Genomic DNA, 23,330 nt, shown 5'->3' with positions numbered 1-23,330 from the left:
CAGACCCAAACTATTTGAAACAGTTAACGCAGAACAGGGAATCAGCAATCATAAAGCGGTTACAGCATTGGTGATTTCAGCCATAAATGGAAACATTAAAAAAGGTAGGAAGATTTTTCTGTTTAGCAAAAGTGACAAAAAGCAGATTTCAGAGTACTTGACGGCTCAACACAAAAGTTTTATCTCAAGTACAGATAATGTTGAGGATCAGTGGACAAAGTTCAAAACCATCGTACAATATGCGTTAGATGAGTATGTGCCAAGCAAGATCGTAAGAGATGGAAAAGAGCCACCGTGGTACAACAACCAAGTTAGAAAACTGCTATGGAAGCATAGGGAACTTCACAGCAAATATTAACATAGCCAAAGCCTTGCAGACAAACAAAAATTACACGAAGCAAAATATAGTGTGAGGAGGGCTATGCGAGAGGCGTTCAACGAATTCGAAAGTAAAGTTCTGTGTACTGACTTGGCAGAAAATCCTAAGAAATTTTGGTCTTATGTCAAAGCGGTAGGTGGATCAAAACGAAATGTCCAGACACTCTGTGACCAAAATGGTAGTTAAACAGAGGATGACAGACTAAAGGCCGAAATACTAAATGTCTTTTTCCAAAGCTGTTTCACAGGGGAAGACTGCACTGTAGTTTCTTCTCTAGATTGTCGCACAGATGACAAAATGGTAGATATCGAAATAGATGACAGAGGAATAGAAAAACAATTAAAATTGCTCAAAAGAGGAAGGGTCGCTGGACCTGATGGGAAACCAGTTCTATTTTACACAGAGTACGCGAAGGAACTTGCCCCCTTCTTGCAGTGGTGTACCGTAGGTCTCTAGAAGAGCGTAGCGTTCCAAAGGATTGGAAAAGGGCACAGGTCATCCCCATTTTCAAGAAGGAACGTCGAACAGATGTGCAGAACTATAGACCTATATCTTTAACGTCGATCAGTTGTAGAATTTTGGAACACGTATTATGTTAGAGTATAATGACTTTTCTGGAGACTAGAAATCTACTCTGTAGGAATCAGCTTGGGTTTCGAAAAAGACGATCGTGTGAAACCCAGCTCATGTTATTCGTCTACGAGACTCAGGGAGCCATAGACACAGGTTCCCAGGTAGGTGCCATGTTTCTTGACTTCCGCAAGGCGTTCGATACAGTTCCCCACAGTCGTTTAATGCACAAAATAAGAGCATATGGACTATCGGGCCAATTGTGTGATTGGATTGAAGAGTTCCTAGATAACAGAACGCTGCATGTCATTCTCAATGGAGAGAAGTCTTCCGAAGCAAGAGTGATTTCAGGTGTGCCACAGGGGAGTGTTGTTGGACCGTTGCTATTCACAATATACATAAATGACCTTGTGGATAACATCAGAAGTTCACTGAGGCTTTTTGCGGATGATGCTGTAGTATATCGAGAGGTTGTAACAATGGAAAATTGTACTAAAATGCAGCAGGATCTGCAACGAATTGACGCATGGTGCAGGGAATGGCAATTGAATCTCAATGTAGACAAGCGTAATGTGTTGCGAATACATAGAAAGAAAGATCCTTTATCATTTAGCTACAATATAGCAGGTCAGCAACTGGAAGCAGTTAATTCCATAAATTATCTGGGAGTAGGCATTAGGAGTGATTTAAAATGGAATGACTATATAAAATTAATCGTCAGTAAAGCAGATGCCAGACTGAGATTCATTGGAAGAATCCTAAGGAAATGCGGTCCGAAAACAAAGGAAGTAAGTTACAGTACACTTGTTTGCCCACTGGTTGAATACTGCTCACCGGTGTGGGATCTGTACCAGATAGGGTTGATAGAAGAGATAGAGAACATCCAACGGAGAGCAGCGCGCTTCGTTACAGGATCATTTAGTAATCGCGAAAGCGTTATGGAGATGATAGATAAACTCCAGTGGAAGACTCTGCAGGAGAGATGCTCAGTAGCACGGTATGGGCTTTTGTGCAGGGTGTTGTAGGGGTATGGAGGGAAATGAATTGAGGGGATATGTTCTGAGAAAGTTGTAAGGCTTTTAGCAGTGATTGGACTTTGTGTCGGTCTTCTGGCAGAGTTTATAGGTGGAGAAGTCCGGTAATTGGCAGAGAACTTCTGCCAAGTAGTTACTGTGATTCATAACTACAGTCGTGGAACCTTTGTCTGTATACTGACACTGTTGATAATGTCAGGTCTTTTTGTAGTTACAATATCTAAAATATTTCCGTCGCATGTGGGTTATCGAACTACCTGCTAAAGACAGATTTTGAAGAATGTGCTCAGAACTACTGCACGAGATTGTCTGGTTATACCACCTGCAATGAATCTGCAGACATACCAGTCTGTACTCAATAAGTTAGTCATATCCAATATTGCAGGATCAGGTTATGTTCATGCTACTGAGTGTAGACTTTTTTTGAATGCTGATACAGCTGTTATGGGGGAATGAGGCGACTGGTGAGAAAACATCTGATGTACTTGAGACCAGTTATTCACATCCAGTTAACTTTGCTGTCAGACTCGTTTTTGACCTCGATAAACGTAATATTTTTGTCAGTTGCAATAAACATTCCCCCTTCTGTGACATTTAACCTATCTTTCGAATAGTTGTTCCATTCCTCGTTAAATATTTCAGACCTTTGTACTTAGTTTCATCCAGCTCTTGATTTCAAATGTGATTTGAGTGTGACAACTTTTCTGCAGGGCCATAAATTCGGGGACTTTTCTACAAATGCTTTCGCAATTTACTGTTAAGATTTTAACATTGAACTGTTTTACATAGTGTGCAATCTTACCGCCTAGCTTAAAGCGAAAACATTTGTAGTCCACACTACTCTGCCATTTGAGTAGCTGCTTCTTCTATGTAGTGTATCCATGACCTATAAACACTCCATCGGTGAACAAAAGTCCTGGAAACTGCAACCTCGACTATCGTGGAATCTGCCGGCCAATGATCTTCTTCAGTGTGGATTCTCTCACATTGCTCAAACTCTTAACCAGAATCACTAGATTGACTGCCGTGAGTAATGAGTATAATGGACAGGGGCACAAGAAATGTGTGTGGACAGTAAGTTGGAAATGTGGGTCTCATGGGGAGCACGTCAGGGATATGTCCCTGCAGTTGCACTGTCCTCTATGTCCTTGATAGCTCTGTCAGATACAGCATCTGCCACGGAAGCAGGAGATCCCAGGTTCGAGTCCCAGTTGGGGCACACATTTTCAACTGTCCCCCTTGATATTTATCAATGCCTGTAAGCAACTAATGGTCTGGATTTCATTGTAATTTTATCACAGAATCAATGGAACTTCTGGTTGAGACCATGCACTTGGCTCCAGATAAAAGGATCCCCATAAGTTCTGGACATTGGCTCCAGATAAAAGGATCCCAATAAGTTCTGGACATGATACAGCTGTTGTTATGGTCTTCTGTCCAGAGACTGGTTTGATGCAGCTCTCCATGCTACTCTATCCTGTGCAAGCTTCTTCATCTCCCAGTACCTACTGCAACCTACATCCTTCTGAATCTGTTTAGTGTATTCATTTCTTGGTCTCCCTCTATGATTTTTACCCTCCATGCTGCCCTACTATACCAAATTGGTGGTCCCTTGATGCCTCAGAACATGCCCTACCAACCGATCTCTTCTTCTAGTCAAGTTGTGCCACAAATTTCTCTTCTCTCCAATTCATTCAATACTTCCTCATTAGTTATGTGATCTACCGTATTTACTCGAATCTAAGCCGCACTTTTTTCCTGGTTTTTGTAATCCAAAAAACCGCCTGCGGCTTAGAATCGAGTGCTAAGCAAGTGGAAGTACTGAAAAATGTTGGAAGGTGCCGCCACAACTAACTTCTGCCGTCGAATATATGTAGCGCTACACAGGTATGCTTTGTAGGCACAAAGATAAATACTGGCGCCAAAATCTCTGCGGCAGTAAATAAATTAAAAAAAAAAAAAAAAAAGGTGGAAGACGAGCTTTTTTTTCTCCGCCCCCAGTTTCGACCACTGCATTTTCATACATTATCCGATGAAGTAAATACAAATTCCGTATTGTTCACCTTCGAATGTAGCAGCATTTCAATGTACTACGAAAATCCGACTGTTTGGGATGTTTGTCAATATGGCCAACTCTACGTTCTGAAATTTTTCCTACCTGTAAAGAGAGATGGTTGCTAATAGGAACTTGAATTGTGAATCACATGCAGTATTCTCTTCACCATAAGAATAATACGAATATAAACATTTCCATGTGTTCTTTCGTGTTTGCTGCTATCTCATTTAAATCCTGTCTGCCTAATAAACTACGAAACTAGAGTGAGACAACAGTAAACGCGGAAGAGTATACGTATCGTGTCATGTTTATATTCGTATTATTCTAATGCCTAATAGTGATACAGTCAGAAATGAAGCACGGCAACTGACTAGATTTTTAAATCTAAGATGACTCTAATTTCTGTGCAAAATGTAATGTACTAAAGAGACGCCTGCAAAGATTTACAAACGGAGAAAAATTTTCGCTACACTCTCGTTCAGAACATCATCTATCATACGCAGTCTATTATTTGGTTCTTGCGGATCATTATGAAAGAAAGCAGCGGCGTAAGTAACAAAAAATAGCAGTCTCTTGCCATTGTTTCGCTAATGAGACGAATCCAGCGGTAGCGCGCACAAAAGCAAGCCATGCCGCGAGCGGCAACAGGCTGTATTCACGCACTATCAGAATGCGACAAACAATGCATGACACAGTACAGTAATGCATTTTCAGCTTAGAGTGACGTAAACACCTATAACAAAGAAAACAACACTTATCAGATCAAAGAAAAATAGGCAATCGATTCAAACCAGACGAAGCGCGTGAGAAAGGAAGGGTACCCGTATAAATACGGACGGAGCGCCTGATGCATAGCAATGGCTACCTGGTAAAGCTTAACTGCTAAGCTTACGACTCGAACCAAACTACTGTAGCTGTATCGTCATTCATTCGACCTAAATTGTGTCTCATATTACAATGGACCAACTTTGTTTCGATTTGGAGGTGCGGCCTAAAACTTTTCCCTCCCCTTGAATTTCGAGTCTCAAATTTCAGGTGCGGCTTAGATTCGAGTAAATACGGTACCCGTCTAATCTTCAGCATTCTGCTGTAGCACCACATTTCGGAAGCTTCTATGCTCTTCTTCTCCAAACTATTTATCGTCGATGTTTCACTTCCATACATGGCTACACTCCATACAAATACTTTCATAAACGACTTCCTAACACTTAAATCTATACGTGGTGTTAACAAATTTCTCTTCTTCAGAAACACTTTCCTTGCCATTGCCAGTCTACATTTTATATCTTCTCTACTTCGACCATCATCAGTAACTTTGCTCCCCAAATAGCAAAACTCCTTTACTACTTTAAGGGTCTCATTTTCATGACATCGTCCCATTAAATTCGACTACATTCCATAATCCTGATTTTGCTTTTGTTGATGTTTATCTTATATCCTTAATAAACTATGTGATACTGTGCAGGAACTGTCTCAGAATACTGTTGGATAATATGTACATAAGCAGTACAAGTTGGGAATCACTAATGCATGACTTGACTAAGGAAATTGCAAGCTGATAAATTCCAGAAGTAATCCTGATGGGGTCCAATGACCACGCAGTTTGGTGTAAGGCCCCCCCACCCCCCCCCCCCCCCCCCCCACCCCCCGTCTGCTCTTAAACCAACCAACTACTCCCGATGCACAAATTGTCCCAGTTGTTTCCAAGTCAAAATCTGAGCATATAGTGAGGTAATCAATGCAGTACCATAATGGGATGGAAAGGATTGCTTCGTATGCAGTAGATGAATAAGTTTCTTGTCCTTGATGTGCACTTATTTAAAGCAGCCAAGGACCCAAAGGATTTGGTCATTTAAGTTAACCCTCCTGGCAGCCTCTGCAAAATGTTTGATGTTATTATTAATATTGTCTTCCAGGTCATTAATACACGAGGGAGGATCCAAACAAGTGCACCAGTGCACACATGAAATTAACTCTACATTTGTTGATGACTCTCCATCAGAGATAACATGCTGCTTTCATCCTATCAGGAAATCCTCAATCCAGTTTCAAATTTTATTGGGTACCCCATATTTTAATCACACTTTTGTTACTAAGCACAGGTGTGGTAGTGAGTCGAATGATTCTCTGAAGTCAACTAACTGACCGAATACACTGCTTTTAGGATTTTATGTGAGAAATTACTGATATTTTTTGAATCCATGCCAGTTGGCACGGATGTCATTCTATTCGAGACACATCATTCCAGTTGATCTCAGAATTTGTTTTGGGATTCCACAAAGATGGACATCAGTGGTACTGGATGGTAGTTTTGTGGCTACCTTTTGCCACCAGCTGTAACCTGTGTTTTCTTCTGATTACTGGTCACAATTTTTTGTTTGGGGGATCTACGGTAGATCATGCTTAATAGAAGGACTATCTCAGCTACAAATTGTGCATGGAATCTGGTAGGGATTCCTTGAGATCCTGGAGCTTTGTTAAATTTTGGCAACTTCAGCTGTTCTGCAGTACTACTGACACTAATATCTATCTCAGTCATCTTTGTAGTGATGCAAGAATTTAATTCCAGTTGTACTCCTGCATTTCCTCTCCAGAGGAACATTTTAAAATGAAGTAGAGTATTTTTTCTTTGCTACCCTCAATTTTAGTTTCTGTGCAGTGCATGAGTGTCTGGATACAAAGTTTGGTGCCACTAACAGCCTTTCGATGTGACAAGGCTTTTTTGTGACAGTTTTCAAAGCCATTGTTCTCTACTGTCATCCACAGTCAAATGACTACTGACTCAAAACAGTGACATCTGTGACTTTTTAAACAAGCAATAGATGCCACTGCACTCATGCAACTTTGTAATGAGCCATCAAGTTTTAAATATAGGGAGACAACTCTCGCATTTTGAATATGCCTTGTACTGTGTCCTTTCAAAAATTGTACTCTTCCCACTCTAAGTTCTTTGTTATTGTATCGAGCTATGAGTGTTGGGCTAATGATACATGATATGTGTTCATGTTTAATACTTAAAGTGTTTAATACTTAAAGATACCATGTGATTGTTCTTACTTGGATTTTATTATTTTTTTCAGTTTATATGTTCAATTTTTCATACTATATTTTATTAGTTCTAAGCTTGCAGAAGAAAGCTTTAATTCCCACTTAGGTTATGTCTTTTATTTGTCTTTGTCTGGGCTTGATAGTTATTGTCCTCCAGATTACTCAGTAATGTTTACTTTTTTGATGTTTGTCAATTTTCTTTTATGTAAATAATGGAGTTATATGAAATATAGTGCTGTATTTCAATGAATGAAACATTTAATTTTCATAGTACTCCTATGCATGTTAATGTGCAGTTCTGGTATGGTTTTGCGTCGTTTGATGCCCTCTTCTTTGCTCTTTTTTTTATATAGAAAATGCATATTTTTCTTGTTATGTAACTTGAGTTTCAATTTCTTTTTGTTGTAGATATGGATGCAGACTTAGCTTCTGTGGTGACTGCAATTAGCAAAAATAAATCAATCAAGCACTTGAGCATGGGCAGGAACCTCAATAACATGAAAGCTAAATATATTGCTTCTGTCATGGATGCTGTTGTGCAGATGATACAGGTTTGTAATAAGATATAACATGTCAGGTACTGTAGAAAGTGCCAAGGAAAAGCTAAAGTATCAGAACTGTTTCCTGATCTCCTAAGATTTACACAAAGAGTCATTTTAGTAGCAGTCTCCTTTCCAGAAGGAAACTGAGGATTGCGTCAGAATGGCTTAGAGTGATTCACAAGAAAGTAGAGACCAGCATATAGCCATTTCTGCATTCGTTGCTGCCCTCCACATAATAGCAGGGAATGTAGAAATGGACAGTGTACTAAGGTTTTTTAATTGTACAACTGATTTTACCCTAGGTGACAGAATGCAGAATGGTTTTAAATTATTCTATTTTATTGAGATCACAGGAAAAGTGATGGGATGCAGCTCCTGTAATAATTATGTGTTTCCTGATGATTGTTTTCATTCAAACTGGTAGTGAATATAAAGATTTATTTTATCGACAGGTGATAGTGGTACATAAATATGAATTTCTTTAAATAAATTGCATTTGACTCTTCTTTGTACTAAGAAAGAGGCAAATTAAAGATTATTGAGCAGTTAAAAATGTGAATGAAAACTCTTACTTGCTTAATCAAATGAGGAGCTGCAATTGGGCCTCTCTTTGAATTGTTAGTTGCTCGACTTTACCATAAATGGGAAGAGAGGAGTTGCTGTTGTTGTGGTCTTCAGCCCAGACTCTGGTTTGACGCAGCTCTCCATGCTTCTCTATCCTGTGCTAGCCTCTTCACCTCTGAGTAACTACTGAAACCCATATAATTCTGAATCTACTTAATGTGTTCATCTCTTGGTCTCCCTCTGCGATTTTTACCCCTCCAGTCCTAAATTGGTGATCACTTGACGTCTCAGAATGTGTCCTACCAACCAATCCCTTCTTCTAGTCAGGTTGTGCCACAAATTCCTCTTCTCCTCAATTCTATTCAGTAGCTCCTCATTAGTTACATGATCTACCAATCTAATCTTCAGCATTCTTCTGTAGTACCACATTTTGAAAGCTTCTATTCTCTTCTTGACTAAACTGTTTATCATCCATTTTTCACTTCCACACATGGTTACACACAAATACTTTCAAAAAGGACTTCCTGACACGTAAATGTATACTTGATGTTAACAAAGTTCTCTTCTTCAGGAACACTTTTCTTGCCATTGCCAGTCTACATTTTATCTGCTCCCTACTTCGACTATCATCAGTTATTTTGCTTCCCATTTTATAATCTTCTCTTGCTTCTCATTTTATTATCTAATTCCCTCAGCATCACATCTTTAATTCGATTACATTCCATTTGTCTCGTGTAGCTTTTGTTAATGCTTGTCTTAATCCTCCTTTCAGGACACTGTCCATTCCATTCAATTGCTCTTCCAAGTCCACTGCTGTCTCTGATAGAATTACAATGTCATCAGCAAACATCAGATTTTTATTCCTTCTTTCTTTACTTTAATTCTTACTCCAAAACTTTCTTTTGTTTCCTTTGCTGCTTGCTCAATATACTGATTGAATAACATTGGTTATAGGCTACAATCCTGTCTCACTCCCTTCTCAACTACTGCTTCCCTTTCATGCCAATCGACTCTTACAACTGCCATCTGGTTTCTGTGCAAATTGTAAATAGCCTTTTACTTCCTGATCATCCCCGAGGACAGCTTTTACCAGTTTTTCTGTTCGTCTGTAAAGGATTCATGTTAGTGACTTATTAAATTAATCAGAGTATTAGAATGGAATAGTATCAGAAAAACGAGTGTGTTTTGTAAGAAAGGGTTGAAGTAAAAACGAGAAAACACGTATATACGAAGAGGAGTAAGTCACGTTGCAACAAAAAAAATATTATCAATGTGAGGAAAGGATAGTCTTCCAGTGAAAGAGTGTAAGGGAGGGAGTGTATGCTGTGGTGTCCCAACAAATAGAGCGATGAGCAAAGGAAGCACAGTTGAGCTGTGTAATGCATATGGTTGTGTTTAAAAATGTACTTATCTTTTTGGTTTGGATGCAGCATAACCATGTTACCAGCAAGTTATTTGGATAGAAGTTAAAAATGATGATGTAGCGTGACACACAGAGTATCTTGAAGATATTTCTTCCTCTGATTGGAATGTAGTCATTGGGTTAGGCTGCTATATGTAATTGAATAATCAAAGACATAGTTCCCTCTCTTTTCTCCTTTGTATCTTATCTCCTACACAATTCTTTCTGTGGTATATGTTGGCCTCATTAGATCTTTGGGTACATAATAAGAAGTATCTGATTTGTATTTTCTGAATGAAAGGAAATCAATACTAATATTTCATTATATGAATATAATAGAGGGAAACATTCCACATGGGAAAAATATATCTAAAAACAAAGATGATGAGACTTACCAAACTAAAGCGTTGGCACGTCGATAGACACACAAACAAACACATACATACACACAAAATTATAGCTTTCGCAACCAGCGGTTGCTTCGTCAGGAAAGAGGGAAGAAGAGGGAAAGACGAAAGGATGTGGGTTTTAAGGGAGAGGGTAAGGAGTCATTCCAATCCCGCGAGCAGAAAGACTTACCTTAGGGGCAAAAAAGGACGGGTATACACTCGCGCACGCGCACACACACACACACACACACACACACACACACACACACACACACACACACACACACATATCCATCCACACATATACAGACACAAGCTGTTACAGATTTATCTGGTTGGTGTTCATCAAATCAGTGTTGCACTGTATGACATGGCTGGGTAATATGTGTCATTTTACATTCACAAGGAATCCCGTGTATATCTTGTTTCCTGAGGCTGAGATCATTTTTGCTGGGGTAAAAAAAGACACATCTCTGTCTGCTTGTGTCTGTATTTGTGTGGATGGATATGTGTGTGTGTGTGTGTGTGTGTGTGTGTGTGTGTGTGTATACGCGTCCTTTTTCCCCCCTAAGGTAAGTCTTTCTGCTCCCGGGATTGGAATGACTCCTTACCCTCTCCCTTAAAACCCACATCCTTTCGTCTTTCCCTCTCCTTCCCTCTTTCCTGACGATGCAACCGCTGGTTTGTGTGTATGTTTTTGTTTGTTTGTGTGTGTATCGACGTGCCAACGCTTTCGTTTGCTAATATTTCATTACATACATGTGTAAATTTCTATTTGTTCATTTATGAGTGAAATTGGTTTCAGGAAGAAGATTGTGTTCTTCAGTCATTATGCATACCAGATTCCAAACTGAAGTCGGATCTCTACAATTTGATTAATGCATTGGGGAGTAATCAGTGCTTGCAAATGATAGACATCAGGTACTCTCTCTCATTTCTTCTTGTTTCTAAAGTAGATTGACAGTATCTAAAGGATATGAAGTCTACAATTGGTTACAACTCTGTTTATGTCTTTTGCAGCTACAATTTTTGTGTAGTCAGACATCTTGTATTTTGTGATCTGTAATTTTTGCACTGAAATAATTTATAGTTTTAATGTATGTACTGACAATAAATTTGGAGTGTTGAAACACGTGTGACTGTTCAGGAGTCAGAGGATGTGTTCAATTTATGGTTTTTGGGTCTGCTGCTGTGTGACACTCTGTGTATCCCACAAATACTGTTTCTAGTCTGATGGTGACTGTGTTTTACTATTAGCAGTTAGTAACTGTGGGTCTCCATACTACTGTGGTCTGTGATGGAGGCCTCATTTGAAAGCCACATGTATGTGATTGAGGTGCTTGCAGATAGATGATGGAAGTTTTCACAGCCTCCAACTGGGAACTGAGCTACGGCCTACCACGCGTGTGCCAAATTTAGCTGTGGGTTTGGATAAAGTGCAGCTGTTGTCAAATATTCTTGTTTCACTTTATATTTAATCATAGCTAGCACAGGATTCCAAGCTGTACTTATTGTACATTATTCACTTTACAGTTACATATTGCCTCCTTCATCACACATCCCCCCAGAAAGATAAAACTGATGATAGAATCTTTGTTTTCTCATACATCTTGCAATGTCCTGTACTGAGGCAGTGCTCTGCTGTTACAGATTTATCTGGTTGGTGTTCATCAAATCAGTGTTGCACTGTATGACATGGCTGGGTAATATGTGTCATTTTACATTCACAAGGAATCCCGTGTATATCTTGTTTCCTGAGGCTGAGATCATTTTTGCTGGGGTAAAAAAAGACACATCTCTGTTTTCATTTACAGTGCTACTCAGCATTGCAGCAAATTTTCTAAATAATTAAAGTTCTGTTTAGGTATCCATCTTGATGTTCAATTTCCATTGAAGTCTTTCTACTCTCTTTTTGTTATACCCAACACTACCCAATAGTCACTGCTCTTTATTGTTGTACTCTAGACTACCATTTTAGCTGTCTGGAGTGATTTTCCATAAGTCATAGTCCTTTCACACTCTTTTATGTAGGCTAGTTTTACGATATGAAGCCACTGTATTCATTAATAGGCCCTCTTCACCATTGTCAGTCAGTATTGTAGGCCCACACAAATCAGTGACATGCTGTACACTACATTTCATGATTAGTCCATACAGTGCATGTTTCAGGATGTTCACACAGTGGCGTATGTCAGGTTTTTAGTTTTGCAGTTAACTGCAGAGTGTGAAATTGAATCTTTAAAAAATGACTAACTAGTCACTTTCATTGTGTGATTTGCAGAGGTCAGAGCTGCATTATAATGTGAATTAATCAAAATCTTGTAATTATGGTGGCAACCTGTGTGTGTGTGTGTGTGGGGGGGGGGGGGGGGGGGGGGATCATGTGATTTAGTATTTGTGATGAATGTACTACTGCACTATCTTTTTTTTCTATATTTTTTTCCTTGTTACTCCCATCTATGATTGGAGGCGTACCATGTACTGCTGAGGTGCCTTGAGAGTGCAGGTTTTCCATGACTTCTCATCCTAGGTTGAAGACAGTACATTTCATTTACTCCCTTCCACAGTTTCTGTCCCTTTACCTCCAGACTCCTTGTTGGTCACAATGCATGCTGCGTCTTTACATACCAACATACCCTACACCCATGGAATACTACTTTTCTCAATGTTTCCCTGGTGCGAAATCCATTATGTCTTTCCTAATCCTTCTAGCAAACTACATCCTGATCGACAGCTTTTTTTTTTTTTTTTTTTTTACTTCTGAAGGCCAAATCCATAAATAAATCTGTGGTACTGCCATGGACATTCCTATTGCAAAGCCTGTGCCAAGTTATTTTGGGCCTTGTGGAGGAATCTTTTCTATCCAGTCAGCACCTAAAACCACTTGCCTGGTTCAGCTCCATCTATGGTAATGCCATGATCTGTGGTCATGGCAAGGACAACCTTTCAGCCTTTACTCTCTCTTCTGTAACCTCAACATCTATTCCTAAATTCACTTCACCGTGTGCTCCTCAGTTCAATGAGCCACCTTCCCAAATGTCGGTCTTCACCTCTCAGAGGACCGTTTGTATGAAGTGCGCCAACAACCGACGCTACCTGCACTTTGACAACTGTGACCAGTTCCGTGTCAAAAAGTCTCTTCTTTACTGCCCCACCACCTGTGGATGCTGCAGGAGTTGTTGAAGTACAAGTTTAGTAATATTCTTAGCAAAGCCTTTATTGACAGCTCATCCATAAACAGATTTCCCACAGCATATCCTCATCCGACACAAGTAAACCTGTTAACCAGCCAACAACTGGAACTACTCTGATCACCCAGTATCATCCTAGCCTTGAAAAACTTGACCACATCTCTCACAAGGGGTTCAACTAATTCTCGTTGTGATTAGGCATGTTGTATGCAAATACCTACCCACATCACCCAAAGTACTGTTCTGTTGCCTGCCCAACCCACAGAATATCCTTGTCCATCCCTCTTCCAATCCTCCTCCCAATCTTTCACGCCATATGTCATTCCCAGGTACAAGGCCTGTTACACACACACACACACACACACCACCACCACCACCACCACCACCACCTGCTACTGCAGTGCTGTCATAGGCATTTCCTACCTCATAAAAGTCTGGGTAACTTACGAATGCAGCTGTATAATATATCAGCTGTGTTGCAGTTACTGTGCAGCATTCTATGTGGGCATGACAAATAGCCAACAGTCTTTTCGGATGAATAGCCACTGCCAAATTATAGTAAACTGAAAAATTTACCATCCACTTGCCAAACATGCTGCACGTCACAACACGAATGTTTTGAACAGCTGTTTCACTGCATAAGCCATTTGGATACTGGCTTCCAGCACTAATTTCTCTGAAATACGCAAGAGGAAACCTCTCTCCAGCACATCCTGCGGTCTCTCACTTCTCCTTACCTAAACACTCCCCCACCCCCCAACCCCACCCCCACCCCCCTCCCCACACAAGGTGCTTGCCTTTCTTTGGCAGGTTCGTGCTTGGCTACCATGAGGCACCAGCCTTTGCAGCATCTTTTCCCTTCCATGCTGCATGTACATTCTCTTATGATTCTCCCCCTCCTCGAGGAACATGTCGGGGATGTTTTTGGGACTATGTTCAGCATTTTCGGTAGCCAACGTCAGAACAGTCTCTTCATTGTTTTCGTTCTTTTTTTCTTTCTTCATTCTCCTTCTGTCCTTTCTCTGCTTCAGTGATTGAGATTCCCCTCTTTCTTCTTTCTCCCTGTGTGCTCCTGAAGGCCAGCCCATACGTCTGACGTGGAACAGGTGACTAGATAATGCATAATTCCCAGCCCTGTGTCAATAGGTAGGGTTCGTACATACTCCCTGGTACAGGGCAGGCCCAGGGAGGTGTGATTGCCTGAGCTGCTGCCTTTCCAAACTGCCGATTGGTCTCTCTGTTGGGTGTTCGGGAGTTGTACCTGAAGTGTGAACAACCACCTAGGGGTGTGCCCCGACCCCCCTCTGAGAGGGACCTTCTAGTTGGAAGGTGTGTGCCATCGGAGACACTGGCAATAGTGGGGGATTTTCTCACAATGAACCAATTATCATCTTCACAGTCAACGTAAATGGAATGAGGCTAATGATTCATCAAAGACCCTCCCAGCTGCACCACAGTTCCTCATGGTTTCACATACTGAAGATGGTCGGTCTTTGCTATGGTAAATCCATTAATTATTCAGAAAAGCGTTGATGCAATTGCCGGCTCTGTCAAATTCTGCTTTCGTTTACGCAATGGCCCTTTGCTTTTGGAGACTATTTCTGATTCTCAAGCACAACTGCTTGCAGCTTTGCTCCTCCATGGCTGTCCTGTTCATGTCGATGCCCTCAGATGCTCAATTCTTCATGTGGTGTTATTTTCACTAAGCTGCTTGATGGTCTGACTGGGGCAGAAATCCAAACTTACCTCTCTGATCAGGATGTCATTGCAGTCCATCGGGTGATGAAAAAAGTATTTGTCTCCGTAGAGCCCACATGCACTCTATTTCTCACTTTTGATAGAGTAGTGCTTCCAGCAAAGATCAAAGCAGGCTATGAATTTATCACAGTCTTACCATACATTCTGAACCTGAAACGCTGTTACCAGGGTCTTGTTACAATCACACTCAAATGTTCTGTCAACACCCGGCCTGTGGGAGGGATATTGACGAGGGTGACTCTTCACCCTCCACCTCCTCACTGTATCAACTGCAGTGGCGACCATGCAGCCTCCTCCCAAGATTGTGTCCCGTATATCTCAATGAGCATGCCGTTCAAAAGATCCAGGTGAAGGGAAAAGTGCTTTACCCTGTTGCTCACAACTGGTTGGTTAGTCGGAAACTTTGCATTCTACCATCTGGCACTTACAGTACTGTTCTTGCTCCATGAAGAATGTGGCCACACAGACATGCGACCTCAAATTCAGCACTGCGATTGTATAATCACTCAGTGTCATGGTAGCATCCCTGTTTCCTCCCTCCTCCAGCTGTGCAACAAGTCATCAAGCTTTTGCCTCACGGGGCAAAGTCCTCTGCTACACAACCGGCAGGCCGGAAGGAATACTCCTGTGTAGACTTTTTACGTCCCTTCAGCCAACAAGCAAGTGAGTCTCCCTCTGCCAACCAGAAAGTCTCCAAGAAATCAAACAAAGACAAACGGTCTTCTTCTTCGCTGACTTGGAGATCCCCTTCAACATTGTCGTCAAATGATAGCCTCACCTGGCCGACCTCTGTGTTACCAGTGTGCACGACCAACCGTTTTTCTGCCCAGACTTAGCGGACCGACAGAGGGAGAATGCTGACGCCTCTGTAGATCTCGTGGAGCAGGATTCTCCAGCCTCTGCACCCTGTAGTATAGGGTCTCGGAAGACTAGCACTCGGCAGCCTCAAAGGTGACACTCCTTAATCTTTTCCCTCCTCCCCTTTCCTCATTGTGACTCTCTTCCAACGGAACATTTGTGGCCTTAGATCCGACAAAGAGGAATTACGGCTGCTCTTGGACTCACTGCATCCACTTGTTCTCTGCCTCCAGGAAACAAAATTGCATCTTCACAACTGCTTTGTACTCTCGCATTTTTTTCCAGTCTGCTTTGACCTTCCCCCCATTTACGGCATTTCATCTCGTGGGGAAGTCATGCTACTCATCTGGGATGATGATCACAGTCAAACCATCTCAATGAACACCTGGCTCCAAACCATAACTGTCCTGATTTTCCTTCCTCACTTCACTGTTTCCCTTTGTACCGTTTACTGTCATTCGGTGTCAGCAGGGCAGACCTCCTCCAGCTTATTGGGCAACTCCTTCACCCCTTCCTGTTGCTTGGTAACTTTAATGCACCATCCCCTTTGGAGTTCTCGTAGAAACTGTCTGAGCATTACCCTCTTGGGTGACCTTGTCAGTCAATTTAGTCTCGTTTGTCTTCACCCGGGAGAATCCATGTTCCTTTCAGAATCCACTCACACCTATTCCCATTTACATCTTTCCTTTTGCACTGCCCAGCTTGCCTGTGATATTATGTGGTCCATCCTATGTGACAAGTACTCGAGCGACCATACCCCATGTTCTATCCATTTGCTTACTCTTATCCCACCTATTCCAATCCCAAAGAAAGCAGGTGTTGACAGATGTGAAAATTACCGAACTATCAGTTTAATAAGTCACAGCTGTAAAATACTAACGCGAATTCTTTACAGACGAATGGAAAAACTAGAAGAAGCCGACCTCGGGGAAGATCAGTTTGGATTCCATAGAAATATTGGAACATGTGAGGCAATACTGACCTTACGACTTACCTTAGAAGAAAGATTAAGGAAAGGCAAACCTACGTTTCTAGCATTTGTAGAGTTGGAGAAAGCTTTTGACAATGTTGACTGGAATACTCTCTTTCAAATTCTAAAGGTGGCAGGGGTAAAATACAGGGAGCGAAAGGCTGTTTACAATTTGTACAGAAACCAGATGGCAGTTATAAGAGTTGAGGGGTATGAAAGGGAAGCAGTGGTTGGGAAGGGAGTGAGACAGGGTTGTAGCCTATCCCCGATGTTATTCAATCTGTATATTGAGCAAGCAATGAAGGAAACAAAAGAAAAATTCGGAGTAGGTATTAAAATCCATGGAGAGGAAATAAAAACTTTGAGGTCCGCTGATGACATTGTAATTCTGTCAGAGACAGCAAAGGACTTGGAAGAGCAGTTGAACGGAATGGATGGTGTCTTGAAGGGAGGATATAAGATGAACATCAACAAAAGCAAAACGAGGATAATGGAATGTAGTCGAATTAAGTTGGGTGATGCTGAGGGAATTAGATTAGGAAATGAGACACTTAAAGTAGTAAAGGAGTTTTGCTATTTGGGGAGCAAAATAACTGATGATGGTCGAAGTAGAGAAGATATAAAATGTAGCCTGGCAATGGCTAGGAAAGCGTTTCTGAAGAAGAGAAATTTGTTAACATCGAGTATAGATTTAAGTGTCAGGAAGTCGTTTCTGAAAGTATTTGAATGGAGTGTAACCACGTATGGAAGTGAAACGTGGACGATAAATAGTTTGGACAAGAAGAGAATAGAAGCTTTTGAAATGTGGTACTACAGAAGAATGCTGAAGATTAGATGGGTAGATCACATAACTAATGATGAAGTATTGAATAGAATAGGGGAGAAGAGGAGTTTGTGGCACAACTTGACTAGAAGAACGGACCAGTTGGTAGGGCATGTTCTGAGGCATCAAGGGATCACAAATTTAGCATTGGAGGGTGGGCAGCGTGGAGGGTAAAAATCATAGAGGGAGACCAAGAGATGAATACACTAAGCAGATTCAGAAGGATGTGGGTTGCAGTAAGTACTGGGAGATGAAGAAACTTGCACAGGATAGGGTAGCATGGAGAGCTGCATCAAACCAGTCTCAGGACTAAAGACCACAACAACAACAACACAACATCCCACCTACATGCATGCACAAATGGTAGTTTTCTAAGGCCAACTGAAGGCTTTACTCCTCCCTGCCAACCTTCAACGAACTTTTCCTTACTGTACCATGTCCTGATCCCTTGGTGGACTGAGGTGTGGCATGACGTGATTGCGTGCAAGGCAATGCTCTCTGTGTTTTTAACCATCTTCCTTAGACGGCGAACTGCATTCATTATAAACAGCTGCCTGCACTGTGTCATCATGTTCTTTGGGATAGCAGAAAGGCTAATTGAATTTCATCTGCTAGTTATTTCAACAGATCCACTCCCTCTTCCATCATGTGGCCCAACTGCCGACAGCTCTCTGGGACCAAGGTCCATTCCCCAATTTCTGGCCTGACCATAGCAGATGATGTCATAGTGCACCCTATTGCTATCTCCAACACCTTGGGCTGCAATTTTGTGAAAATTTCAGGCTCCATCCACTCCATTGGAACTGAGTGGAGGATGCTTGGGTGATACCACTGTCTTCTCACAATCACGAGTACTATAATACCGCCTTAACTGTGGGGGAGCACTTCACCCCGATCCTCTGCCCCAGTGCTGGACAATTTTCACATTCAGGTGTTGCAGAACCTTTCTCTTGCAGGCAAGCACTTTCTCATTCACACATACAATCACATCTGGGCAGAGGGCAAGTTTCCCAGATGCTTAGGTGAAGCCATTGCCATACCCGTACCCGAGACCAGTAAGGACAAGCACCTTCCTTCTCTAGCTACCGCCCCATTTCTCTCACCAACTGTGTTTCCAAGGTGATGGATTCATGCCCGGCTGGTATGGTGGCTCGAGTCTTGGAATTTACTAACCACTGCACAGTGTGGCTTTACTGTGTGCCGTTCTCCAGTTGTCTATCTCGTCACTTTGTCCAACCACATCATAAATGGTTCTCTGTAGATATACCAGACTGTGGTTGCGTTTTTCGATTTGGAGAAAGTCTACGATGCCTGCTGAAGAACCGGTATCCTCCATGTTCTCTACATGTGAGGCTTCCAAGGCCGCATGCCGTATTTTCTTCTTTAGGAATTTTTAAAAGACCGAGTTGTCAAAGTCTGTGTGGCATTCTGCCTTGTCAGACACCTTTATCAAGGAAAACACTGTGCCTCAGGGTTCCAACCTGTGCGTCATCCTCTTTGCTATTGCCATTAACCCTATTATGGCCAGTTTCCTGCCGTGCATCTCCAGCTGCCTTTTTGTTGATGATTTTGCAATCTATTGTGGTTCTCCATGGATTTGTCTCCTTTGATTTCCGGCGTTACACCTTGAGTGGCATCTTCAGCATTGTCTTGATCCTCTTTAGTTGTGGAGTGTCAAGAACGGCTTTCTCTTTTTCGCTGATGAAACTGTTTTTATGAATTTCTGCCTTTGCAATGGGTTTCTGCCACTGTCGTTCCATCTTGAGCCTGTTGCTCTTCCATTCATTGAAACTACAAAACTCGTGGGGCTCATGCTTGATAGGAAACTTTCTTGGTTTTCCCATGTGTCTTACCTGGCCACCTGCTGTAGGTGGTCCATCAGTGTTCTATGTGGCCTCAGCGGTACTTCCTGGGGAGCAGATCAGACCACCCTCCTTCATTTGTACTAGTCTCTTGCCCATTCTACACTAGGCTACGGGTGTTTTGTTATTCATCTGCATATCCGTCCATCTTATGCCATCTCAATACAATGCACCATCATGGCATCTGTTTGGCCTGTGGTGTCTTTTACACTAGCTGGGTGTGTATGGAGAAGCTGCCGAACTAACGCTGTCATACAGCCATGATTTTCTCCTCAGCAGATATGCGTACTGTTTGTCTGCCATGCTTGGCCACCCATCCTATGCCTCCTCCTTCAGTGACTCCTTTGATCGCGAGTATTGAGTGCGTCCCTCTTCTCTGCTACCTCATATCTCGGCCTGCTAGTTCTTCCATTCCCTCAAATGGTCTCTGTGTTGCCGTCTGTCAGCAGGTGGTGTAACTTTGGTGTCACCACCTGTCTTACCTTCATCGGAACAAGTTCTAGGGAATTAAATCTCTCAAAGCGGCTTGGCCGACCTCCTCTTGGCCCTCTTGCTGCAAGGAGATCATTTTACCTATGTTGTGTATTGGCCACTGTCTTTCTAGCCATCGCCGTTTGTTAACTGGTGATCCCCCACCACTTTTTGCTCATTGTCCTCAACCTTTGATGGTTCTCCATTTCCTGATAGACTGCCCTGTTTTTAACCACTTAATTCTCATTTATATTTACTGTCTGATTTATTGCCCATTTTAGCAAACAACATGCCAGTATGTTTTACTTTTTATTCATCGTAACAGTGTGGCAAGGAACACTTAATCTTTAGTTCAGGACACCTGTTGTCTCTCTGGCATATTTTATGAGGATTTCTCCAAGTCCCTGTTGGTAGCTGTCTTTTCCTTCCATCGATTGGGCTTAATATGTAGTCGTTTTTAACTCCTTTTTTGTCTCTGCGTTGTAAGGTTCAGACATGGGTGCTATGACCTTAGTAGTTTTTGCACTCTAAAACAAAGCAAAAAGCAAAATAAGACAATTACCTAAACCTCTGCTAACCTTTTTCCCAGTGCCTCACATTACCTTTTCCATTCTATATCTTTTCAGCACCACTCCTTCGCTCTCCACTTCGTCAGCTACATACTCGTACCACTCTCCCTGCCCCAATTCAGGCACTGACTCCTACCTCTCCCTCTCTTCTTCCCCATTGTTCCTTAGTTTCCCACTCCCTCCCTCCCTCCCTCCCTCCTATATGCCGTATCCTCTGAATTACTATCTTCTTGTTGTTGAGATGCTCAGTCATCTGTTGATAGACCTGTCTCATACTATCACGCAAATCCTTGCTCACGTTGTGCATCCTTCCTTATACCACACCCCTCCCCCCACCCCACCTCCATGTGCCGAGGTAACTTCTCTCAACAATTGCTAACAAGCAGTTGGTCTTGCCTCAGTTATGTGCATTTGGTTGTCTGTGTGGTTTTATGTGAAAGAGCTAGTTTGAATACTGTTTTCTGTTGCTTGTTTATATCTACCACATGTCACAGAGCTATAGGTAAGTGGTTGCATTTCCTTTATTGTAAGTGTTGTTCCACCCAGGAATTTCCACTGTTGTTATAATGTAAATAGTGAGTTGTTTGTCACATATACTTGGTCATTCAAAAGTGTTTTCTTTTCTTCTTGGTTTTCTAATGTATGATGATTTTCTTGCAAAGTCAAAGGTGTCTTTTACAATGTATTCTGATTATTTTCGTGTTCTTCTCTGGAGGTTGGCTTGTGATTATGCTTCCTGTGGTAATCTGCAAATGTGGAATGGTTTGCCCCATACTCTTTGCTTTCACGTGTTCTTTGTATCTTGACATTGAATTTTGTACCTTTCTTGCCCCCACGTACCTACTATCACAAGTTTTACTTTGTAATCAATATATACTTGCATTTTAGTATAAATCTATGTCTATTCTCAGTTTTGTAGTATATTTTTAATGGAATTATGTGTTTTGTATGCTGTGTTCATATCTTAATTTTTGAAAATGTTGCTAATTTTGCGTGAGAATTTGTATGTTGTCGTGTACCATCTTGTGTACCATCTTGTTTTTCTTGACTAGTGCGTGTGGTTGTTACGGTATTGAGTGTGCATGATTGCATTGGATCCATTTTGTTGCTTGTAGCTTTGTGTTGAACGTCGACATCTACATCTACATCTACATCTACATCTACACTCCGCAAGCCACATGACGGTGTGTGGCGGAGGGTAACTTGAGTACATCTATCGGTTCTCCCTTCCATTCCAGGCTTGTATTGCTAGTGGAAAGAGAGATAGTTGTATGCCTCTGTGTGGACTCTGATCTCTCTAATTTTATCCTAATGGTCTCTTCGCGAGATATGTGTTGGAGGGATCAATAGACTGCTTGACTCCTCGGTAAAGGTATGTTCTCAGAACTCCAACAAAAGCCCATACTGAGCCACTGAGCATCTCTTTTGCAGCGTCTTCCACTGGAGTCTATCTATTATCTCTGTAACGCTTTCACGATTACTAAATGATCCTGTAACGAAGCGTGCTTCTATCTGTTGGATCTTCTCTATCTTTTCTATCAACCCTATCTGGTACGGATTCCACACCGGTGAGCAGCATTCAAGCAGTGGGCGAACAAGTGTACTGTAACCTACTTCCTTTGTTTTCGGACTGCATTACCTTAGGATTCTTCCATTGAATCTCAGTCTGGCATCTGCTTTACTGACGATTAATTTTATATGGTCATTCCCTTTTAGATCACTCCTAATGCCTACTCCCAGATAATTTATGGAATTAACTGCTTCCAGTTGCTGAGCTGCTATATTGTAGCTAAATGATAAAGGATCTTTCTTTCTGTGTATTTGCAGCACATTATACTTGTCTGCATCAAGATTCAATTGCCATTCCCTGCACCATGTGTCAATTCATTGCAGATCCTCCTGCATTTCAGTACAATTTTCCATTGTTTTTTCTTTTAATCTTGTGGTTTACCTTGGTGACTATGTTACTGTTGTATCCACAGTAGAGTAACATCCCAAGAGATGAGCATCAGAATAATTCCGGACCATTCCTTTCCCCTCACTCTTGCATGATCCCCCTCCAACTAACTTTTAAACCAAAAACAAATCATGTTGGACATAGAACTTTTTACCCACTCCTTGACAGCTATTAGGTCGTCATTCAACTTTCTATAACCACCTTCATGACTAACCACAATTACACACTACCAAACATAATTAAAAAATGTCTTAGCTGTCACAACTATATGAAAACTCAAAGTTGAGCGATCAGTTTTAAAAAAAAGAAGCTTTGTGGGATTTTTGACATAGTTTGTTCTGCAAAAGAGAATCGAATCTGGAGTAAAACTGGTTGGTTTTAGCCCCAAATCACTATGTACATTCATTATATTCCTGTACTTATTTTTTTTAAAAAAAGGATAGGTGGTTGAAAAGCCCATTTGATCTCTTGGTGCAATTTTGACAATTGCTGGATAATTCTACCAAACACTTTTCCAGAACTGGACCAATAGCGGTGTTTTAAAAAATGATTTTAGAGTCTGGTCACATGATAGTTCAGTTAGCAAGTCTTCTTCGCTTCATGACTTTTTCCATTTTCTTAAGTAACCTACTCAGAAGGGATTTCTGATCCATTGGACTTTGCCCTCAATTTTAGGGAAGTAGTTCCTAAAAGAAACATGAAAAGGCTTAGATACTGCTCTAGTTAGTTGATTTGTCATTCATACGAATGCAGAATAAAATGTATAATCACAGTATAAGACAAGTTATTGAAATAAATTATTATTAGTTAAAAAAATTTTTTTTTTCCAAAAATTAATTGTTTTAGATAAAGTTACTGTCTAAAGAAAACTAGTGTTTTCAGTTCGG

General features: G+C 41.3%; 1 protein-coding gene across 1 annotated transcript in view; it reads left to right on the top strand.

Moving 5' to 3' along the window:
• Positions 1–23,330, top strand: part of LOC126176014 (F-actin-uncapping protein LRRC16A) — a 573,185-nt gene that overhangs the window by 363,110 nt on the left and 186,745 nt on the right. The window contains exons 15-16 of the mRNA XM_049923133.1: positions 7,496–7,638; positions 10,790–10,905. Of these exons, the coding sequence (XP_049779090.1) occupies positions 7,496–7,638; positions 10,790–10,905 (259 nt within the window). The remainder of the gene's footprint in view (positions 1–7,495; positions 7,639–10,789; positions 10,906–23,330) is intronic.

The sequence above is a fragment of the Schistocerca cancellata genome, chromosome 3 (genome assembly GCF_023864275.1).
Source record: "Schistocerca cancellata isolate TAMUIC-IGC-003103 chromosome 3, iqSchCanc2.1, whole genome shotgun sequence".
NCBI lineage: Eukaryota > Metazoa > Arthropoda > Insecta > Orthoptera > Acrididae > Schistocerca > Schistocerca cancellata.
The sequence above is the reverse complement of the archived record's forward strand: the minus strand, read 5'-3'. Positions and strand labels throughout refer to the sequence as shown.